This window comes from Cervus canadensis, chromosome 15 (assembly GCF_019320065.1).
Source record: "Cervus canadensis isolate Bull #8, Minnesota chromosome 15, ASM1932006v1, whole genome shotgun sequence".
NCBI classification, from domain to species: Eukaryota; Metazoa; Chordata; class Mammalia; order Artiodactyla; family Cervidae; genus Cervus; species Cervus canadensis.
In genome coordinates this window covers 54,321,637-54,341,558 of record NC_057400.1, presented here as the reverse complement: position 1 = coordinate 54,341,558, position 19,922 = coordinate 54,321,637, and the positions used below count along the sequence as shown (strand labels likewise).

General features: G+C 40.2%; 2 protein-coding genes and 1 non-coding gene across 3 annotated transcripts; 2 read left to right on the top strand and 1 right to left on the bottom strand.

Annotated features, from left to right (window-relative positions):
- The first annotated feature begins 212 nt into the window (after positions 1-212).
- Positions 213-410, top strand: LOC122453595 (ubiquitin-like protein 5). Its single transcript, XM_043487629.1, has one exon. It carries the CDS (start codon positions 213-215, stop codon positions 408-410), a length of 198 nt encoding a protein of 65 aa, XP_043343564.1.
- A 5,521-nt stretch (positions 411-5,931) lies between these two features.
- LOC122454067 lies at positions 5,932-6,036 on the bottom strand. Its single transcript, XR_006273287.1, has one exon. It is a non-coding gene; the product is annotated as a U6 spliceosomal RNA (small nuclear RNA).
- Positions 6,037-13,105: 7,069 nt separating this feature from the next.
- ATP5MC3 (ATP synthase membrane subunit c locus 3) lies at positions 13,106-16,303 on the top strand. The gene is made up of 5 exons (XM_043487507.1): positions 13,106-13,241; positions 13,429-13,540; positions 14,684-14,761; positions 15,273-15,466; positions 16,045-16,303. Exons 2-5 carry the CDS (start codon positions 13,502-13,504, stop codon positions 16,157-16,159), a joined length of 426 nt encoding a protein of 141 aa, XP_043343442.1. The 5' UTR covers positions 13,106-13,241; positions 13,429-13,501; the 3' UTR covers positions 16,160-16,303.
- The last annotated feature ends 3,619 nt before the right edge of the window (positions 16,304-19,922 follow it).

Below are 19,922 nucleotides of genomic sequence, written 5' to 3'. Positions count from 1 at the left end.
GAAGGGGGGAAAGAGGAAACAGTGACAGATTTTATTTTCTTGGGCTCCAGAATTACTGCAGATGGTGCCTGCACCCGCAAAATTAAAAGACGCTTCCTCCTTGAAAGGAAAACCATGACAAACCTAGATAGCGTATTAAAAAGCAGAAACATCAACTCGAGTGAGGAGGTTGTGGTGTCAGTCAGTTCTAAGCAATTTAAGCTCCAGCCAGGATGATTGAAGTTGTTTGCAATGAACATCTGGGAAAGAAGGTTCATGTTACATGCAATATTGATGACACCACTGGGGACCTTAAAAAGCTGATCACAGCCCAAACTGGCACCCATTGGAACAAGATTGGTTTGAAGAAGTGGTACACGATTTTTAAGGACCAGGTTTCTCTGGGGGACTATGAAATCCATGATGGATGAATCTTGGCACTTTATTACCAGTAGAGCAGACTTCCTTCTCCCTCCCCTTCCCTCTCCTCCCACACTAATATCGATGCTTGTTTTTTGGAAACTCATGTTAATAAAAACTTAGGGACTGCAAAAAAAAAAGAGAGAGAGAGAGACATCACTTTGCCAACACAGGTCCATATAGTCAAAGATATGGTTTTTCTAATAGTCATGTTCAGCTGTGAGAGTTGTACCAGAAAGAAGGCTGAGTGCCAAAGAATTGATGCTTTCGTACTGTGGTGCTGGAGAAGACTCCCGAGAGTCCCTTGGACTGTATGGAGATCAAACCAGTCAATCCTAAAGGAAATCAACCCTGAATATTCATTGAAAGGACTGATGCTGAACCCGAAGCTTCACTACTTTGGCCACCTGATACGAAGAGCTGACTCATTGAAAAAGCCCCTGATGCTGGGAAAGATTGAAGACAAAAGGAGAACAGGGGCGGCAGAGGATGAGATGGTTTAATAACATCACTGACTCAATGGACATGAATTTGAGCAAACTCCAGGAGATAGTGGAGGACAGAGGAGCCTGGCATACTGCAGTCCATGGGGTTGCAAAGGGTCAGATATGACTTAGCAACAGAACAGCAATACTCCCTTTCCCCATTTAAGTTTGTTTTCTATGACTCAGTTTCTGTTTCATACATAAGTTTACTAGTATCACTTTTTTTTTTTTGGATTCCACATATACATGATATCACATGATACTTGTTTTTCTCTGTCCGACTTGATTTCATTTAGTATGATAATCTCTAGGTCCATCCATGTTGTTGCAAATAGAAATATTTCATCCTTTATTATGACTGAGTATTATTCTGTTGTAATATTCCATTTATGAATGGATAAAGAAGGCGTATCTTCTTTATCCATTCATCTGTCGATAGACACTTAGGTTGCTTCCATGTCTTGGCTATTGTAAATAGTGCTGCTATGAACACTGAGGTACATACATCTTTTTGATTTAGAGCTTTCTTCAGAGAGATGCCCAGGAGTGGGGTTCCTAGATCATAGGTAACTCTATATTCCTTAGCATTTAAGGAAACTTCATACTGTTTCTCATAGTGGCTGCACCAACTTACATTCCCACCAACAGTATAGGAGGATTCCCTTTTCTCCACACCTTCTCCAGCATACATATCCCATTGTATGTATATACCACACTTTGCTTATCCATTCATTTGTTGATGGACATTTGTATTATTTCCACCTTTTGGAATATGCTGAATAATGCTGCTATAAACAGATGTACAAGTATCTGAGCCCCTGCTTTCAATTATTTTGAGTATATACTTAGAAGTGGAATTGTGGATCATATGGTAACTCTTTATTTAGCTTTTTAGAAGAGACATCACATTGTCTTCAACAGCAGCTACACCATTTTACATTCCAATGATCACTGCTCCAGGATTCCAGTGTGTCCGCATCCTAACCAACAATTGTTATTGTTCATTTTTTTGGATCATAGTCTCTCTTATTGGTATGAAATGGTATCTTATTGTGGTTTTGACTTGCATTTCGCTAATGACGAGTGATGTTGTATATCTTTTTATGTGCCTATTGGCCATTTGTATATCTTGTTTGGCAAAACACCTATTGAATTCCTTTTTTCATATTTAGATTAGGTTGTTTGAGGGGTTTGTTGTTTAGTTGTAGGAGTTCTTTACATATTCTGAATATTAATACCTTATCAGAGATATGATTTTTAATATTTTCTTCCATTATGTGGGTTGTCCTTTCACTCTCTAGATAATGTCCTTTGATGCATACAATTTTTAATTTTGATGAAGCCCGATTTATCCATCTTTTTCTTTTGTTGCCTGGCTTTTGGTTTCATATCCAAGAAATCATCATAAAATCCATTGTCATGGAGATTTTTACCCTATATTTTCTAAGGGTTTTATAGTTTCAGATCTTACATTTAGGTCTTTGATTCATTTTGAGTTAATTTTTATATATGATATAAGGTAACATTTGCAGTATTTCACATGCAAATATCCAATTTTCCCAGCACTATTCATTGAAAATAAGATAAATTTTTAAGAAAATTAAAAATTCTATTCATATATATCAATATTTCCATATGCTCAGATGCTCAGTCATGTCCAATTTTTTCCATGTAAAAATACAGTGAAAGTTTGCAACTCCATGGACTATAGCCGACCAGCCTCCTCTGTCCATGGAATTACCCAGGCAAGAATACCGGGAGCTATGCCCTTCTCCAGGGGATCTTCCCCACCCAGGGCTGAAACCTGGGTCTCCTACATTGCAGGCAGATTCTTTTCCATCTGAGGAACCAAGAAAGCCCAGAAAGGTACACACTGTACTGTTAGTAATTTTTATTTTTAAGGAGGAAACCAATATTGGGGAGGAGGATATACAACAGTTATGATTTTGCTGGCTATAATTTTATATTGCTAAGATTATTTATAAGCCTATAGTTATGCATTACTTATATCATTTTAGAAAGACAATTTTGGTGGGATTCTTTTCCTGATGGTTTTTAAGAGAAAATTGGCTAGATGTTGAAGAATGGGATGAGTAAGCCAAAGGGTTACTATTCTGGCAGGTTAGAGGTCCAAATTAAATAAAAACTCCAAGGCAAGAGAAGTGTAATGTGGGAAGGAAGTATCAGATCTCAAAGGAAATATTATTTGTCTAGATAATCATGGAGCAACGATAGCAAATAGAGACAGTTAATAAAACTTGGCCCTAATTCTTACCACTGCACTTAGTCTGCCCCCACCCATTTGTTTTGTTTTTGACCTTCAGCTGAATTTGCATAGCATGTATTTTGTTGATATATATAAGAGGTAACTGAAAGCTCAGAGGTCCCCCTGTGCCTTGCCAGGCAAAGTCGCCAAAGTTACAAGGGTGGGATGAATTGAGAGAGTAGCACAAAAACCTATAGAAGACCAGAGGATTTCAATAGCAAAGTAGTAGGGGGCCAGGAAAAAAAAGGCTTTTAATTTTACCTTAATTACCACATATTTTATTCTAGAATTCTCAGCAAAGAAAATCCTTTTAGAAAGCAGACTCACAATTATATAAAATAAATAAAATGCTTGTTGAATGAATGATTGACACATGAATCTGAAGGACAAAAAAATGTGAAAAACTAAATAAAAGTAGAGTAATATGAGAGTTGCCTGGTGGTCAAGTGGTTAGGATTCAGTGCTTTCACTTCCATGGCCCAGGTTCAATCCTTGGCTGGAGAACTGAGATCCCACAAACCACATGGCATGGCATGTGTGTGTGTGTGTGTGTGTGTGTGTGTTTAAATGTTTATACACACACATATAGCTGAAACTGACAGTATACCTTCCTATCACATAAAAGAATACAAGAAACTCCAGCCAATATATAGATAAGAAGGTGTACACACCCACATCCACACATACATGATGCTTTAAAACAGGAATAGCCTTATCATGAATAGATTAGAGTTTGAATAATTTGAAATGTATTGGATGGGGCTACTGCCTAAAAGTACACCCAAGCCCATCACCAACAACTGAAATTCAACATTTAATAATGCTTCCCTTTGGTTTCATTAATGCAGCTGCCACAGAGGGGATAATATAATACATTTATCAGTTACCATAAATTAAAACTTTCCTAACATATTGCTTTTTTAACTGTTGAAGTTCATGCTTATGGTAACATATCAAATAATGCAGAGGTAAGCATGCACATGTGAAGAAAATTTAACAGTTTCTCCTTTCCTTCTCCAACCTCATTGCTTAAAAATGTAGTGAGTGCCTATAATAGGTCAAGCAAGTTCTAGGCTATGTAGATATAGCAATAAACAAAACAAAGTCCCTGCTCTCATATCAGTTCAGTTCAATCACTCAGTCGTGTCCGACACTCTGTGACCCCATGGACTGCAGCACACCCGGTCTCCCTGTCCATCACCAACTCCCGGAGTTTACTCAAACTCAAGACCATTGAGTCGGTGATGCCATCCAACCATCTCATCCTCTGTCGTCCCCTTCTCCTCCCACCTTCAATCTTTCCCAGCATCAGGGTCCTTTCAAAAGAGTCAGTACTTCGCATCAGGTGGCCAAAGTACTGGAGTTTCAGCTTCAACATCAGTCCTTCCAATGAACAGCCAGGACTGATCTCCTTTAGGATGGACTGGTTGGATCTCCTTGCAGTCCAAGGGACCCTCAAGAGTCTTCTCCAACACCACAGTTCGAAAGTGTCGATTCTTCAGAGCTCAGCTTTCTTCATGATCCAACTCTTATATCCATACATGACTACTGGAAAAACCAGACCTTTGACTAGACAAACCTTTGTTGGCAAAGTAATGTCTCTGCTTTTTAATATGCTCTCTAGGTTTGTCATAGCTTTTCTTCCAAGGAGCAAGCGTCTTTTAATTTCATGGCTGCAATCACCATCTGCAGTGATTTTGGAGCCCCAATAAATAAAATCTGTCACTGTTTCCATTGTTTCCCCATCCATTTGCCATGAAGTAATGGGACCGGATGCCATGATCTTAGTTTTCTAAATGTTGAGCTTTAAGCCAACTTTTTCACTCTCCTCTTTCACTTTCATCAAGAGGCTCTTTAGTTCTTCTTTGCTTTCTGCCATAAGGGTGGTGTCATCTGCATATCTGAGGTTATTGATATTTCTCCCGGCAATCTTGATTCCAGCCTGTGCTTCATCCAGCCCAGCATTTCTCATGATGTACTCTGCATATAAGTTAAGTAAGCAGGGTGACAATATACAACCTTGACGTACTCCTTTACTGGTTTGGAACCAGTCTGTTGTTCCATGTCCAGTTCTAACTGTTGCTTCTTGACCTGCATACAGATTTCTCAGGAGGCAGATCAGGTGGTCTGGTATTCCCATCTCTTTAAGAAGTTAGAGTCTAATGTGAGATACAAACAAACAGGCCATAAATGATGCCAAGGTAGCAATAACAGCCATGGAGAAATATAAAATTAGGTAAAGGATCCAGGAAAGCCACACTTAAGATGTGACTTGAGGAAAAACTTGAATGAAGTGGAGGTTAAGCCAAGTAAACATAAGGTGTTGCAAACTAAAGGAGCAAAACATGCGGTTCTATTGGGCAGTATGGTTGGGGTGCTGGAGGAACAGCAAAGAGGCCAGGGAGCATGAAGCTGATGATCAAGGAGTTGTTTGTTCTTTTTGTCCATTTCTGGACTCTTTGTACCTACAAAGAGTAAATTGTGGTTATGCTACCAACTAGAAACGGTGGAATTCGTTTGTTTCAATTTATAGGGGATTTAATTTTTTTTCACTTTTTTAAATGAGTTGCATGGTTCCAAACCCAAATCCAGAAAGCAAAGTATATTCAAAGAGGGTTAGCATCTATTCCTGTTCCCTTCAATCCATTCCTTCTCATATTGGGAACCATTTTTGAACCTTCTACTTTTAAAACATAGGAGGAAATGTATTTGTAATTCTCTCCCCTTCTTAGATGCATTCACATTCCTTCTCCACTTGTGAGGTTAATAGTAGCAGACTATAAAAATATGGAATACATGATGGATTTGAGTGTCACCCTTGCCTAGGTGCCATGCTAGTTTTCTCTGTATCATTACAATTTTGGTATATGCACTGCTGAAGCAAGCAATAAGTTAGATTTTACATGGGTAAGAGCTCAGAAGCGGAAATACCTGGAAAGAGATAGCATCAGTAGCTGTTGCCATGGAGAGCCTAACATAGCTACGAGATACCAAGCAAGTACAAGGTGCGGGCAGAGAGAGTCAGTTGCCCACTGACAGAGCAGAGTCTTTGAGAAAAATAGTCAAAGACTAACCACCGACAGACCTTGCCGGCCTCACAAGCCAGCCCAGGGCCTATTCTGCTTCTGCTCGTGTCCCACGTCTGCCAACATTCTATTGTATCACGTGTGCTGCGCGTGCTCAGTCAGTCACGCATGCACGTACGCACGTTCAGTCACTTCAGTCGTGTCTTACTCTTTGCTATCCTAAGGACTATAACCCTCCATTCTCCTCTGTCCAAGGGATTCTCCAGGCAAGCTCAGTTGTGTCCAACTCTTTGTGACACCCTGGACTGTAGCCCACCAGGCTCCTCTGTCCATGGGATTCTCCAAGCAAGGATACTGAAACGGGCTGCCATTTCGTACTCCAGGGGATCTTCCAGACCCAGGGATTGAAACTCCATCTCCTGCATCTCCTGAAATGGCTAGTGGATTCTTTACTACAGAGCCACCTGGGCAGCCCCTTTGTATCATAGAACAGGTCAATAAAGGGCTTTATTGTTTTGTTTTTTTTAATGAATTCTTTAGGTACACAAGACTATAAATACAGAATCCTTCTTAGGTACATACATAGAATGTTTATTTGAACAAACTCATGCCACAAATTAAAAAAAAAAAAAAATATTCCTCGAGGTCTCTAAGTTTGAATTTTGCAATACGAGTAAGAAAAAGAAATTCTAGAGTTCATTCCAGTTTGTCCAACAGCCTAAAATTTTAGTTAGAAGAATAAATTTTTGCAAATTACTTCAACCATACCAAGTACCTTAGTTACTACTGAGCAAACATTTATTGAGTGACTACTATGTTTAATACTCTATGTTAGCTGCTATAGAAGACATAAATATGAATTAGATGTTACTCCTGCCCTTAAAAATCTTACCATCTCTGTTAGTTAATAACTTACGACTCTCAGCTAGAAATCCATGCTTCTTTGCCTTGTTTCTGTTCTACAACTGGACCCTTTAGGCATTTCTGCTCTGACAACTGGCAAATGTTAGGTTTGGCCAATAGAGGGTGCTGGCAAGACACTGTGGAGCCAGACCAAGAGGAAGGACTTTCCTTTCTTCTTCAGGTGGATTGGCTTGCAGCAGAGGCCTGGTTGTGTTCACCTCAGCAATCCTCATGGTTCACTTGTGTGGCTTCTGCCTCCAGCAAGTTTCTTCACCACAAGTGGACTGTGGGCTGCACGTTCCTGTGACGGCCGTGCCCTCTCCTCTAAATCTCTAAATTCTCCCTTACTGTTCACTCTTCCTCAGCCGAGGATAGCAGCTGTTCTTATCGTTCCTGCTTCTAGACCCCTTAGAATACACTCTCCCATTTTTAGTAGTTAGATACCTTTTACTGGTTAACACAGTTTGTATTAAATTTTCCCTGTTCAAATTACTAATATGATTTCTGTCTTGTGGTTGGTCCCAGCAGAAATACCTAGCAGATAAGGGGAAAAAAGACAGATATAAGTTAATGTAAATTCTGTGAGAGAATAGGCCACTATAATCACAGCCCAAAATCCAAAAAAGTTTCAGGTGTAAATCTACAGAATTATGTATCAGTTTGGATTGTGTTCAGCTGCACATAACAGAAAACTGACTTCAGTGGCTTAACCAAATAGATTGATTTTCTCCTGTACCATGAAATCCATAACTAGGCAGTTAAGGGCTACTATAGCTACTCTTTTAAAAAGTTAAGAACTCAGACTCCTTATTTATTTATTTTTTAGTTGAAACATGGTTGATGTATAGTAAAGTTCCAGGTGTACAACATAGTGATTAACAATTTTTAAGGATTATGCTACATTTACAGTCATAGAAAATATTGGCTATATTCCTGTGCTGTACAGTATATCCTTGTAGCTTATTTATTTTATATGTAATTGTTTGTACTTTTTCATCCCCTACCTCTGTCTTCCCCATTCTCCTTTCCCTCTCCCCAGTGGTAATTACTAGGTTGTTCTCTATATCTCTAACTGCTTCTTTTTTGTTATACTCACTACCTTGCTTTATTTTTTATATTCCACATATAAGTGATATCATATAGTATTTGTCTTTCTCTGCCTGACTTATTTCACTTTGTATAATGCCCTCCAAGTCCATCCTTGTTGTTTCAAATGGCAAAATTTCATTCTTTTTTTTATGGTTGAGTGGTATCCGGCTCCTTTTCTTTCCCAGTTTCTCCATACTTAATGTGTGGCTTCTGGACTCATGGTTGCAAGATTGCTGCTTCACCTCCAGACACTGGGTTCATATTCCAGGCAGGAAAAAGAAAGGGAAAGAAAAAAAATGAACCAGTTGCCTCTAACTTCTTTCTAAGCATTCTTAGAGGCATTGCCAAGTAACTTCAACTCACAAACCATTGATAATTCCTAACTGTAAGTGAACCTGGGAAGCTCAGTACTTTTTTAACTGGGAGCAGGATCCTGTAAGTAAGAGAGAAAGGGAGAATAAATGTTGAATAGGTAACTAGCAGTATCTGACATATTAACTGGAAAAGGAGTAAGTTACTCCGAGATGGGTTAGAGTCAGCAGAGGAACATGATCTCATATTCATATGTATTCATTTTCTTTTAATGTAAATGATATTTATATATTAATTATCAAGCAGTAGATTACATGAGATGAGTAGCAAAGTCACATTGCACAGGAGCATGCAGGATAGGGAAGGATTTATTTAGAAATTATCTTTCATACTTCTTTTTACTGCCCCATTCCCTTCTTCCTCATGCAATCATCAGCCAGATATTATCAGATATTATGAAGCACAAGCTGGAATCAAGATTGCCGGAAGAAATATCAATAACCTCAGATATGCAGATGACACCACCCTTATGGCAGAAAGTGAAGAAGAACTAAAGAGCCTCTTGATGAAAGTGAAAAAGGAGAGTGAAAAAGTTGGCTTAAAGCTCAACATTCAGAAAACTAAGATCATGGCATCCGGTCCCATCACTTCATGGCAAATAGATGGGGAAACAGTGGAAACAATGGCTGACTTTATTTTTTGGGGCTCCAAAATCACTGCAGATGGTGATTGCAGCCATGAAATTAAAAGATGCTTGCTTCTCGGAAGGAAAGTTATGACCAACCTAGACAGCATATTAAAAAGCAGAAACATTACTTTGTCAACAAAGGTCCATCTAGTCAAGGCTATGGTTTTTCCAGTGGTCATGTATGGATGTGAGAATTGGACTATAATGAAAGCTGAGCGCAGAAGAATTGAACTTTTGAACTGTGGTGTTGGAGAAGACTCTTGAGGGTCCCTTGGACTGCAAGGAGATCCAACCAGTCCATCCTAAAGGAGATCAGTCCTGGCTGTTCATTGGAAGGACTGATGTTGAAGCTGAAACCAGTACTTTGGCCACCTGATGTGAAGAACTGACTCTTTTGAAAGGACCCTGATGCTGGGGAAGTTTGAAGGTGGGAGGAGAAGGGGACAACAGAGGATGAGATGGTTGGATGGCATCACCGACTCAATGGACATGGGTTTGTGTGGACTCCAGGAGTTGGTGATGGACAGGGAGGCCTGGCCTGCTGCGGTTCATGGGGTCACAAAGAGTTGGACACAACTGAGTGACTGAACTGAATTACCTAATTCTGATGTCCAATAATTTAACATGACTGACTCCACAGTCTAAGAAAAAATGTAGACAGGATTAAATACTTATTACTAACTTATTATTTGTCTTTCTCTGTGTCTCTGTCTCTCTGTTTGAAATGCACACACACACACCATTCTCAAAGGTAGAACATCTGTTCTTTGAACACCTAAAATTCTTCATAAATATTTAAACTCTAACTCACAGAACCCACAAAGGACCTATTCTCTTCTAGGCCAACTCATGTGCTCATTGACATGCCAACACATGTCAGGCGGGAGCCTGGACACAGAGGGTACCTCTCACTCCTATAGGCAACTAATCCACATGCACCATGGAAGTGAGACTGTTAGGGGGCCTGGTTTTTCTCCTGCCTCTTCTCAACAGTTACTGCTACTGATTTATGGCTGATTTATTTCTCTAAGCCATCTCCATACACAAATTTATTTAGAATAATTTTTTCCTTAAGATAATCTATTACTGAAGTATAAGGCCCGTGATGATTAATTTTATATGTCAACTTGACTGGGCACAGGAGTATGTATATTAAACATTATTTCTAGTGTCTGTGAAGGTGTTTCTGGATGAAATTTTTTTTTAACTGGAGGATAATTGCTTTATAGTGTTTTAGTGGTCTCTGTCATACATCAATGTGAATCAGTCATAATTATATATATAATTATTTATTATATATAAGATATATTTATTTATTTATAATAATAAATAGGCCACTCCCTAGTGGGCCTCCCTCCCTGCCAAGATCAGCATTTGAATCTGTGGACTCAGTAAAGTAGATTGCCCTCCCCAATGTGGGTGGCCATCCCAGTCCATTGAGGAATAGAACAAAAGTCAGAGAAAGGAAGAATTCACTTTTTTTCTCCCTGTCTCACTCCTAAGGTGGGCCATTCCATCTTATTTTCTCTGACTGGGATTTATATCATTGGCCTCCTTGATTCTCAGGCCTTCAGATCCAGTTCAACTATACCATCAGCTTTCCTGAGTCTCCAGCTTGAAGACATCAGTTCATGGAACTTCTCAGTCTCTATAACCACATAAGTCAGTTAGTGTGTGTGTGTGTGTGTGTGTGTGTGTGTGTGTGTGTGTCACAGTCTCTATAACCACATAAGTCAGTTAGTGTGTGTGTGTGTGTGTGTGTGTGTGTCACAGTCTCTATAACCACATAAGTCAGTTAGTGTGTGTGTGTGTGTGTGTGTGTGTGTGTAGGCACACACGCGCACTAAGTCGTTTTAGTTGTGTCTGACTTTTTGAGATTCTATGAACTGCAGCCCTCCAGGCTCCTCTGTCCATGGGATTCTTCAGGCAAGAAAACTAGAGTGAGTAGCCATGCCCTCCTGCAGGGGATCTTCCACGTCTCCTGCATTGGCAGGTGGTTTCTTTACCATAAGTGCCACCTGGGGAGCCTATATAAACAATAATGCTTAATATAATAATGTTCTGTGTTAGTCCAGGTTCTCCACAGAAACAGTAGGATCCTACCAAAAGAGGTCAAATTTTTCTTCCAGCTAGTTTTGCTTCTCTGGCGAACCCTGACTACTACAGAGCATTATTGTTTCTTCAAATTTAGACATCAAAGGACATCTTACTACATACTTCAAGCAAGAACTGAGTGCTTCAGAAAATATCCTAGTAAGTTCTCCTTGAACCGCACATGTGAATTAACTCTGTTTTATGTGCTAAAGATTGAGCCTAAAATGATCAGCTCACATGTGAGTTTGAAGCATTTGCCTATGGAGCTGGATCAGTGTCTTAATTGCCTATGAAGTGGATCAGTCTTAATTCATTCCTCAAGTTTTAGTTCTGAGGGCTTCTCCCCAGGATTACTGCTAGATGATACTGCACCATTGTGCCAACTAGAAAAAAAGTGATCCTCTGGGTCTATGTTGTTTCAGGGCTCTAGGCCAAGTAGGTAGGATTTCAGTCCCTAGATATCCCTAGATATTTAATCTTTCGTGTTGACTTGTACCACCTCCATAGCCACTTGTTAGAACTACTAAGTCAGATTTACAGAATTCAAGACCTGACAGAAGTCCAGTAAGAGCCATTTTTTTCCTGAGATATTTCTGTATTCATCTGAAGCCCAAATAAGTGTTCCAGTTGGGTCACTTTTGAAAATACTCAGACTTTCTTTAGTCCCTGGCCCTACATGAAAAAACATTTACAATCCCTTAATTCTCCCAATCACAGGGCTGGAAGAAAAACTGACCTCCCTCTCTTTACCAAGAAGTAACTTTGTGCCCAAGCCACAAAGCTCTTAGAGCTATTCATTTGCTTATTCCTTTGTCCCAGTATTATTTTGGGGGGCTCCAAAATCACTGCAGATGGTGATTGCAGTCATGAAATTAAAAGATGCTTGCTCTTTGGGAAAAAAGCTATGACAAACCTAGACAGCATATTAAAAAGCAGAGACATTACTTTGCCAACAAAGGTCCATCTAGTCAAAGCTCTGGTTTTTCCAGTAGTCATGTATGGATGTGAGAGTTGGATCATAAAGAAAGTTGAGCACGGAAGAATTGATGCTTTTGCACTGTGATGTTGGAGAAGACTCTTGAGAGCCCCTTGGACTGCAAGGAGATCAAACCAGTCAATCCTAAAGGAAATCAGTCCTGAATATTCATTGGAAGGACTGATGTTGAAGCTGAAACTCCAATACTTTGGCCACCTGATGCGAAAAACTGACTCATTTGAAAAGATCCTGATGGTGGGAAAGAGTGAAGGCGGGAGGAGAAGGGGACGACAGAGGATGAGATGGTTGGACAGCATCACCACATCAATGGACGTGGGTTTGAGTAAGCTCTGGGAGTTGGTGATGGACAGAGAGGCTTGGCGTGCTGCAGTCCACGGGATCACAGAGTCGGACAGGACTGAGCAACTGAATTGAACTTGTCCCAGAAGGTCAGGCCCACTTTCCCCCAAAAGATTATTCCAGACTTCTGGAACTCTTTTTTTCAGATTCCTTTACAGAAATGTATTTTCACTTTCTGCTAAGCAGTGAATGAACGGTTTCCCCACAGAGTCCTATTTCACAGAGAACAATGACCAGGAAGGGATCTCTTTTACGAAAGAAACCTAGCAACTGATAAAAGGCCAAATCTCATTAAGAAAGTCAACTGATAGATTAAGTCCCACTATCCTGCGACCAGCTTAGATCAAAGGCGAAATTATCCGTTCGGTTCCCTCTCCCTGGGCTAGTTTTCAATATCTACTTTTTGTCTCTCCTTCACCCGTCTTCTGCCCGCCACTCCATCTTAGGGCTGCTGTCTCTGTACTTCCGGACTGGTTACCAATAAAGTTGTTACAAAGTGACCTTGAGCGTCTTCCGGGCTTCACCCAATTCCCCGCCTTCTCCATCCGGGTGCTGCGGTGCGAATAAGAGCGGGACTGCGCGTGCGCGCCCAGCCCCATTCCTTCGACCTCTGCCGCCGCGGCCGCTGCCACCTCACTGGAAGGTAAGCGGAGGGCGCGGGAGCCGGGTCTGGCAGTGGTGGAGCTGCGCCCCAGAGGGACCCGTTCATTTTGCCGGCGCCTCGTTTGGCGCTGGGCCCGAGCTGACCGCGTGCACGGGAACTCGAGGGACTTGGGTGGAAATACTGGCCCTCGGAGGACACTTGACCTTAAGCCTCTTTGCCTCCGCAGAGAGGAAGCGGGAGAGGAGCCCACGTCTCCTGTCACCCAAGTCCTCCAGCTGCGCTGCCCCGAAGAGTGCAAGATGTTCGCCTGCGCCAAGCTTGCCTGCACCCCAGCTCTGGTGCGTAGCCCAGACTGGGCCCGGAGCTGGAGGGCCCGACCTCTTGGCACGGGCGTCCACGTTGTTGAATGGGTCACCTCCGCGCGGGACTCACGGCCCTCTCAGGACAGTTCCCTCACGCCTCTTAAGCTCTGTGTCTTTTTGTCCCTTTCCTTTTCCTTCGTGGGGTTTCTTACTTCGCTCCTCCCCTCCACTCTGGCTAGGGAGAACCGTCGGGGCCTAGTTGTCAGGCCCAGCTCGGTGTAGGTCAAACACTCCTTGCTCCTTGTCCTGGAACGGCCCCTCCCCCACCGCTTCCGACACCCTGTTGGATCCGTGCTCGCGAGGGTTGGTGTGCAGAGAAGGGTGGAAGGGGCCTTGAGGCCTACGTTCGCTGCTGCTGCGGTCTCCATTACGATCTGTAGGTCAAACCCGATGCTGCAGAGGGAGGGACTTTGCCTCACCCTGTGTGGGCGGAGGCGGCTAGTGCAGCAGCCCAAAGTTTCTACTGCTTCTGGAGTGTTATTTCCAAAACCATTTTTGGGTACTTTGTGTGAAGATCTGGGGGGTTTGTCTTAGAGAATCAGATCTTGGTTCTGAAGGAATTTTCTGTGACCTTAGTTAGTGGACACTCAAGGGCAGGAATATGTCCTTATGGTCAGACTGTTTAAAAGATTGTTCTTCCACCAGTGTGGAATTGTTTAAACTGCTTTTTAATTTTATGATTAATGGACATATAAGAATAATCTTAGAAATAGCGAGAGCTCATTTTAACTAATGGGCTATTTAAAATGACAAGCGTTTATAGTGCTTATGTACTTGTTGATCCACTTAACTTACCAAAGAATGTGGGGTATTTATTGCTGGTTTTCTGATCTGAATTGTGGCACTACAATAATTGAAATTTTAAAAGCAATACTTACAAGTTTTGTTCAGAGTATTACAAATGCATTATGAATAAGTTTTAAAATTTCATTAACAAGTTTTGTCAAAATTGTTTAATACGTTGAAAAATGATCAAATAGCCAGGATAAGAATCAATACAGAAAAGTCATGATCTTTCTGACTCATTTTTGCAGATTGCCTTTTTAGAATTCATGGTGTGGGAAGGGTCCTTGAAGTCATATCTGTTGTCTTAATACATGGAATCTTTTTCATGAATAGATCAGAGCTGGATCCAGAGTTGCATACAGACCAATTTCTGCATCAGTGTTATCTCGACCAGAGACTAGGACTGGAGAGGTAAAATTAACTAATGCTACCAAAGAAGTCTTAGGGTCTTTATCAAAGTGAAGGGGGAAAACCTCATTAATGAATGGTTTTAGGCAGTCCTTTCCACGCTTTCATCCAAAAAATTTGCAGAAGATGAGCCAATGAAAGAAACTTTATCCAAAACTTATTCACCTGAATTTTGGCCAGGAGATATAATTAATATATATACTTAAATGTATAGTTTTGAGTTGCTGGTGTACGATTTTGATAGCAACAGTTCCTGAACCGCCTACTCTATTAAAAAGCATATGCACATACACTGTTTCTTAATTTTCAAAGACCTTATGTGGTATAGATACTGTTGTTCCTTTTCTGCAAAACTGGAATTATTCTAAGCCCTAGAGTTTTCCATTGTGCCACACCATCTTCTATTCAAACTCAGCTACAAATAGAGAAGTGGTTATCATTTTGACAGTACCATGATTACAATAGCTAACTGTGATTACTAATTTGACCTTTGCCTTTATTTCCTGCTGTCTAGGGCTCTACGGTATTTAATGGAACCCAGAATGGTGTGTCTCAGTTAATCCAAAGGGAGTTTCAGACCAGTGCGGTCAACAGAGACATTGATACTGCAGCCAAATTTATTGGTGCAGGTGCTGCCACAGTAGGAGTGGCTGGTTCTGGTGCTGGTATTGGAACAGTCTTTGGCAGTCTCATCATTGGTTATGCCAGGTAATTTCTATTGCCAAATAAATAGTTTGAAAACATGTTTGAAATAGTTGGAAACTTAGAAAACTAGTGAAATAATAATAGCTACTTTCTATTTAGTGCCTTTCTGTGTCTTGCATTACATTTGAGTACTTTGCATGCATTATCACTGCTCCCAAAACCCCCTAGAGAGACTCCAGTTTACCTATTAAGGACTAGAGAAGCTCATTGTCTAAAGTCAAAGCAAGAGAGCTCATGCTTTGAAAGAATACCAGTTTCCATCTTATTATTTAAGACCTTTTATTTAAACTATCGAATCTTAAACATACTTTTACGGGGATAAGAAGGTCAGAATCCTTCATAATGGATGAAGACTGACCATTGACATAGGGAGATAATGCCTTCCTTTCCCCATCTGATTAGGAATGAGGGGAAAGGAATGTCACAGGCAGAACCAAAAGAGATCTGGGCAGAACGCTGTGCCAGTACTTTTCAGCTTACAAAGAACCCAACACTAATAATCTGGTTCTTTAACATTTGTCAACCATGCTAAAATTTGAATAATATTTCAAAGTAACAATGGTATGTGTTGTCTCTTTTAGAAACCCTTCACTGAAGCAGCAGCTGTTCTCATATGCTATCCTGGGATTTGCCTTGTCTGAAGCTATGGGTCTCTTTTGTTTGATGGTTGCTTTCTTGATTTTGTTTGCCATGTAACAGAAATTACTGCTTCAAATGTTGGCATTCATATAATTACGGATATAATTCTGTGTATCTTACTGTGACTCCGAAAACTGTAGTGTTGGTGTCATGGAAATGTATGTTATTTCCAAAGTCATTTCATTAAAGATGAAAAGTTTATTTTTGCTGTGATTTGTATTTACCTAAATTTAAATTTCGATCATCACTGAGAAGAACATGTATTCAGGCAGAGGCTGTACCAGTCCCTGGTGATGGAAAATATGCTAATATAATTTTATGGGAATTATTTTAATGTTTTGCACATTGTAAATTATAGGGCTTTTGTTTATTCATATAAAGGGGAAATGTTGGAGTGTTTTGAGCTTCTATGAAATATGGTTAAATCAGGATAGTTAATTACTTAAGATGGTTTTATGTTTTTAAGGGCTAACATGAATTACAATACGTGGAAGCAGTATTACCTTCCAAGACTAACCTGGCTGGTCTTACACACCTGGATCTAAAAATAAATCATGTCAGGTTTTTAGGAATTGAACCCTTATTAAATGGGTGTTGGGATTAGGGAAGCAATTTTTGATTGTCAGTAAGTCTCACATTGAGCAATTGTGTGTCTGTAGTGAATCTTACCTGCCTTCTTAGAAGAAACTCAGTATCAAAAAGTAAACTGAATTGGCTACAGTTTAAAGCCAAAAGTTGCTACAGCATTGTTTATCTTTGATACTAACAAATGCTTAGAATAGGAGTCTTGGGAATGACAACTGGTTCAGTTATGGGCTTCCCTGGTGGCTCAGAGGATAAAGCATCTGCCTGCAATGCAGGAGGCCTGGGTTTGATCCCTGGGTGGGAAAGATCCCCTGGAGAAGGAAATGGCAACCCACTCCAGTACTCTTGCCTGGATAATTCCATGGATGGAGGAGACTGGTAGGCTACAGTCCATGGGGTTGCAAAGAATCGGACACAACTGAGCAACTATGCTTTCAGTAGTATTTTATTTGTAATACTATCTGTTGTTTATTGGTCAAGTTTTGCCTATTAAAATGAGGAAAGTCTACTATAGAAAGACTTGAGTTTTCCTCACAGCAGATATATATTTCCTCAGCAGATATATTATTTGTCATCACAGTTGCAGGGTTTCTATAAAAGATTAAGGTGACAGTTGGGAAAGCTTCATTTTACTCCTTTAATCCCTGCTGTCTAATCTGATTTCAGTTGAGAAAGAGCCATCAGCTTCAAGGGTGTGTCAGAGTGCACTGGAAAGACCCATCTCCATCAGAATCATCTAGGATGTCTAAAGTACAAATTCCTAGGTTCCAGCCCTACTGAATTAGAATATTTGGCCTTGAGACTCAGCCATCTGCATTTTTTAAAAGGTTTGCCAGGTAATTTTTGTGCACACTATTTGAGAATCACTAACTTAGCCATATCCTTCCCCACTACCTAGTGTCAAAAACCAGAGCTAGAGCTACTGCCACTTTTTGGTTAATCATCTAGTGTGTGAAACATAATTTCCTGGAGCCTTCACTATTTTCATAAATAGCACCACTCAATATTTGAATTCAGCAATTTAAATGAGAAGTATTATATGACCCAGCAATTCCACACCTTGGTATATACCCAAAATTACAAGCATTCAAGCAAAAGCTTTATATACGGATGTTCATAGTTGCACTATTCACAGCAGCCAAAAGGTGGAAACAACCAAATTGATGTTTGGATGAACAAAAAATGGTGTTTGCATAAACTGATGATAAGATGTGGTATATCCATGTAATGGTTTATTCAGCCATAGAAAGGAAGGAAGTACTGATAAGTGTTACAACATCAATGAAACTTGGAAACAGACTAAGTGAAAGAAGCCAGACACATTAAGGCTGCATATTATATGATTCTGTTTATATGAAATACTCAGAATAGGCAGATCCACAGAGACACGGAATTCCCTGGTGGTCCAGTAGTTAGGACTCTGGACTTTACTGAGAACCCAGCTTTGATCTGATTGGGGAACTAAAACCCCACAAGCCTTGCATTGCTTCAAAAAACAAAGTCCACAGAGACAAAGCAGATTGGTTGTTACTAAAGGCTAGTGGGAGAAGATTGGGGACTGCCTGTGTAATAGTTGTGGGGATTCTTTTTGGGGTAATCAGTGTTCTGGTGATGGTTGTACAACACTGTAAATGTACCAAGTGCCACTGAATTATACACTTTAAAATGGTTGAAAGAATATATGTTTTACAACTTAAGAAGTACTATGCAATTAACACAAAGTCTATATTGTAAAGTTTCATACCAAAGCTTTTAAGTCCTAGGGAAGTACTTAGATTAACCAATCCTTTGTAACAAGTTCATTATAGTTATTTTATTAACTTTTAAAGCCATAATCATTTATTTTTAAAATATTTATTTGGTTGTGCCAGGTCTTATATGCAGCATGCAGGATCTTTAGTTATGGCATGTGAACTCTTGGTTGAGGTATGTAGGATCTAGTCCCTGAGCAGCAACCTAACCTGGGTCCTCTGCATTGGGAGCCCAGAGTCTTCACCACTGAACCACCAGCAAAGTCCCCAGTTATTTTAAATAAGATCAACTTAGACAAACCAAAACCTGCTCTTAGTGCTGGTTTGGTGGTTAAAGAGGCCTGAAACATTAATTATGGAACAGGTTTCTTAAAAGACATGCCCTAGTGCTCGGGCCTGGTGCACTGGGAAGACCCAGAGGGATCGGGTGGGGAGGGAGGTGGGAGGGGGGATCGGGATGGGGTGTAGATCCATGGCTGATTCATGTCAATGTATGACAGAAACCACTACAATATTGTAAAGTAATTAGCCTCCAACTAACAAAAATGAATGGAAAAAAAAAAGACATGCCCTTAGCTGAGGAAATCCCCTGAGAATGAAAAGGAAATTGTGCTATGGCTGCTTGGCTTCTAAGTTACTGAACAAAAAAATTCTTAGAAAGTAAGCATAACTTAGCAGTGTAACCACAGGCAATTTTATCTTACTTCCAGTAACAAGTTTCCAACACTGGAATATATCCTTAACAGCAGAAATGTTTATTGTACATTTTTGCAGCAAGTGCTACCAGCCTTACTAGCAAATATTAATGGTGTTTGCTTTTCACTAACTTTTTAGTTTGTGAACAGAGGCCAATAAAGATGTTTTCACATCAAAGACCAAATGAGTTTTCCATGTTGATGAGTTTGGCCTGTATACTCTCAGAGAGGACAACACCCAAGAGTAGTAGAAGAATGTTGTTCCTAATGGTATTTCAGATCTCCATGTGTACTTATTTAGTGACACATTGTTACCTTTCCTCATTGCAAAAATGTGGTATTTTTGATGCCTTTGGGATTAAGCTCAAATGCAGATTTGAATTATAAAGTATAACCAAAGAGAATCTTGTCATCTATCCACAAACACTAGCCACTTAAGGAAATAACTGAAACAAAGTAGAATGGTGAGTTCCAGAAGAGTGGCAGAAAGTACTAAGATGTTCAGAAGGGGTAGGAAGAGTTTTCTAGTGATGGAATTACATGAGGAAGAGTTCTTTTTCACAAATTAATATATACCTTGAACTGGTGGAATGAAGAAAACCCAGATTAAGAGGATATCTTATCCAGTGAATAGCATGAGGAAAAAAGCATGAGGGTAGGGAATTAGTTTAAGATAAGGCTACAAAGGTAAACAGGCCAAATTATGTAATCTGGCAGATGTAATTCATTTGACCACAGCCAGCTATTGAAGGTCTAGATCTGCTTAAAGTTTAATACAAGAACAGTATG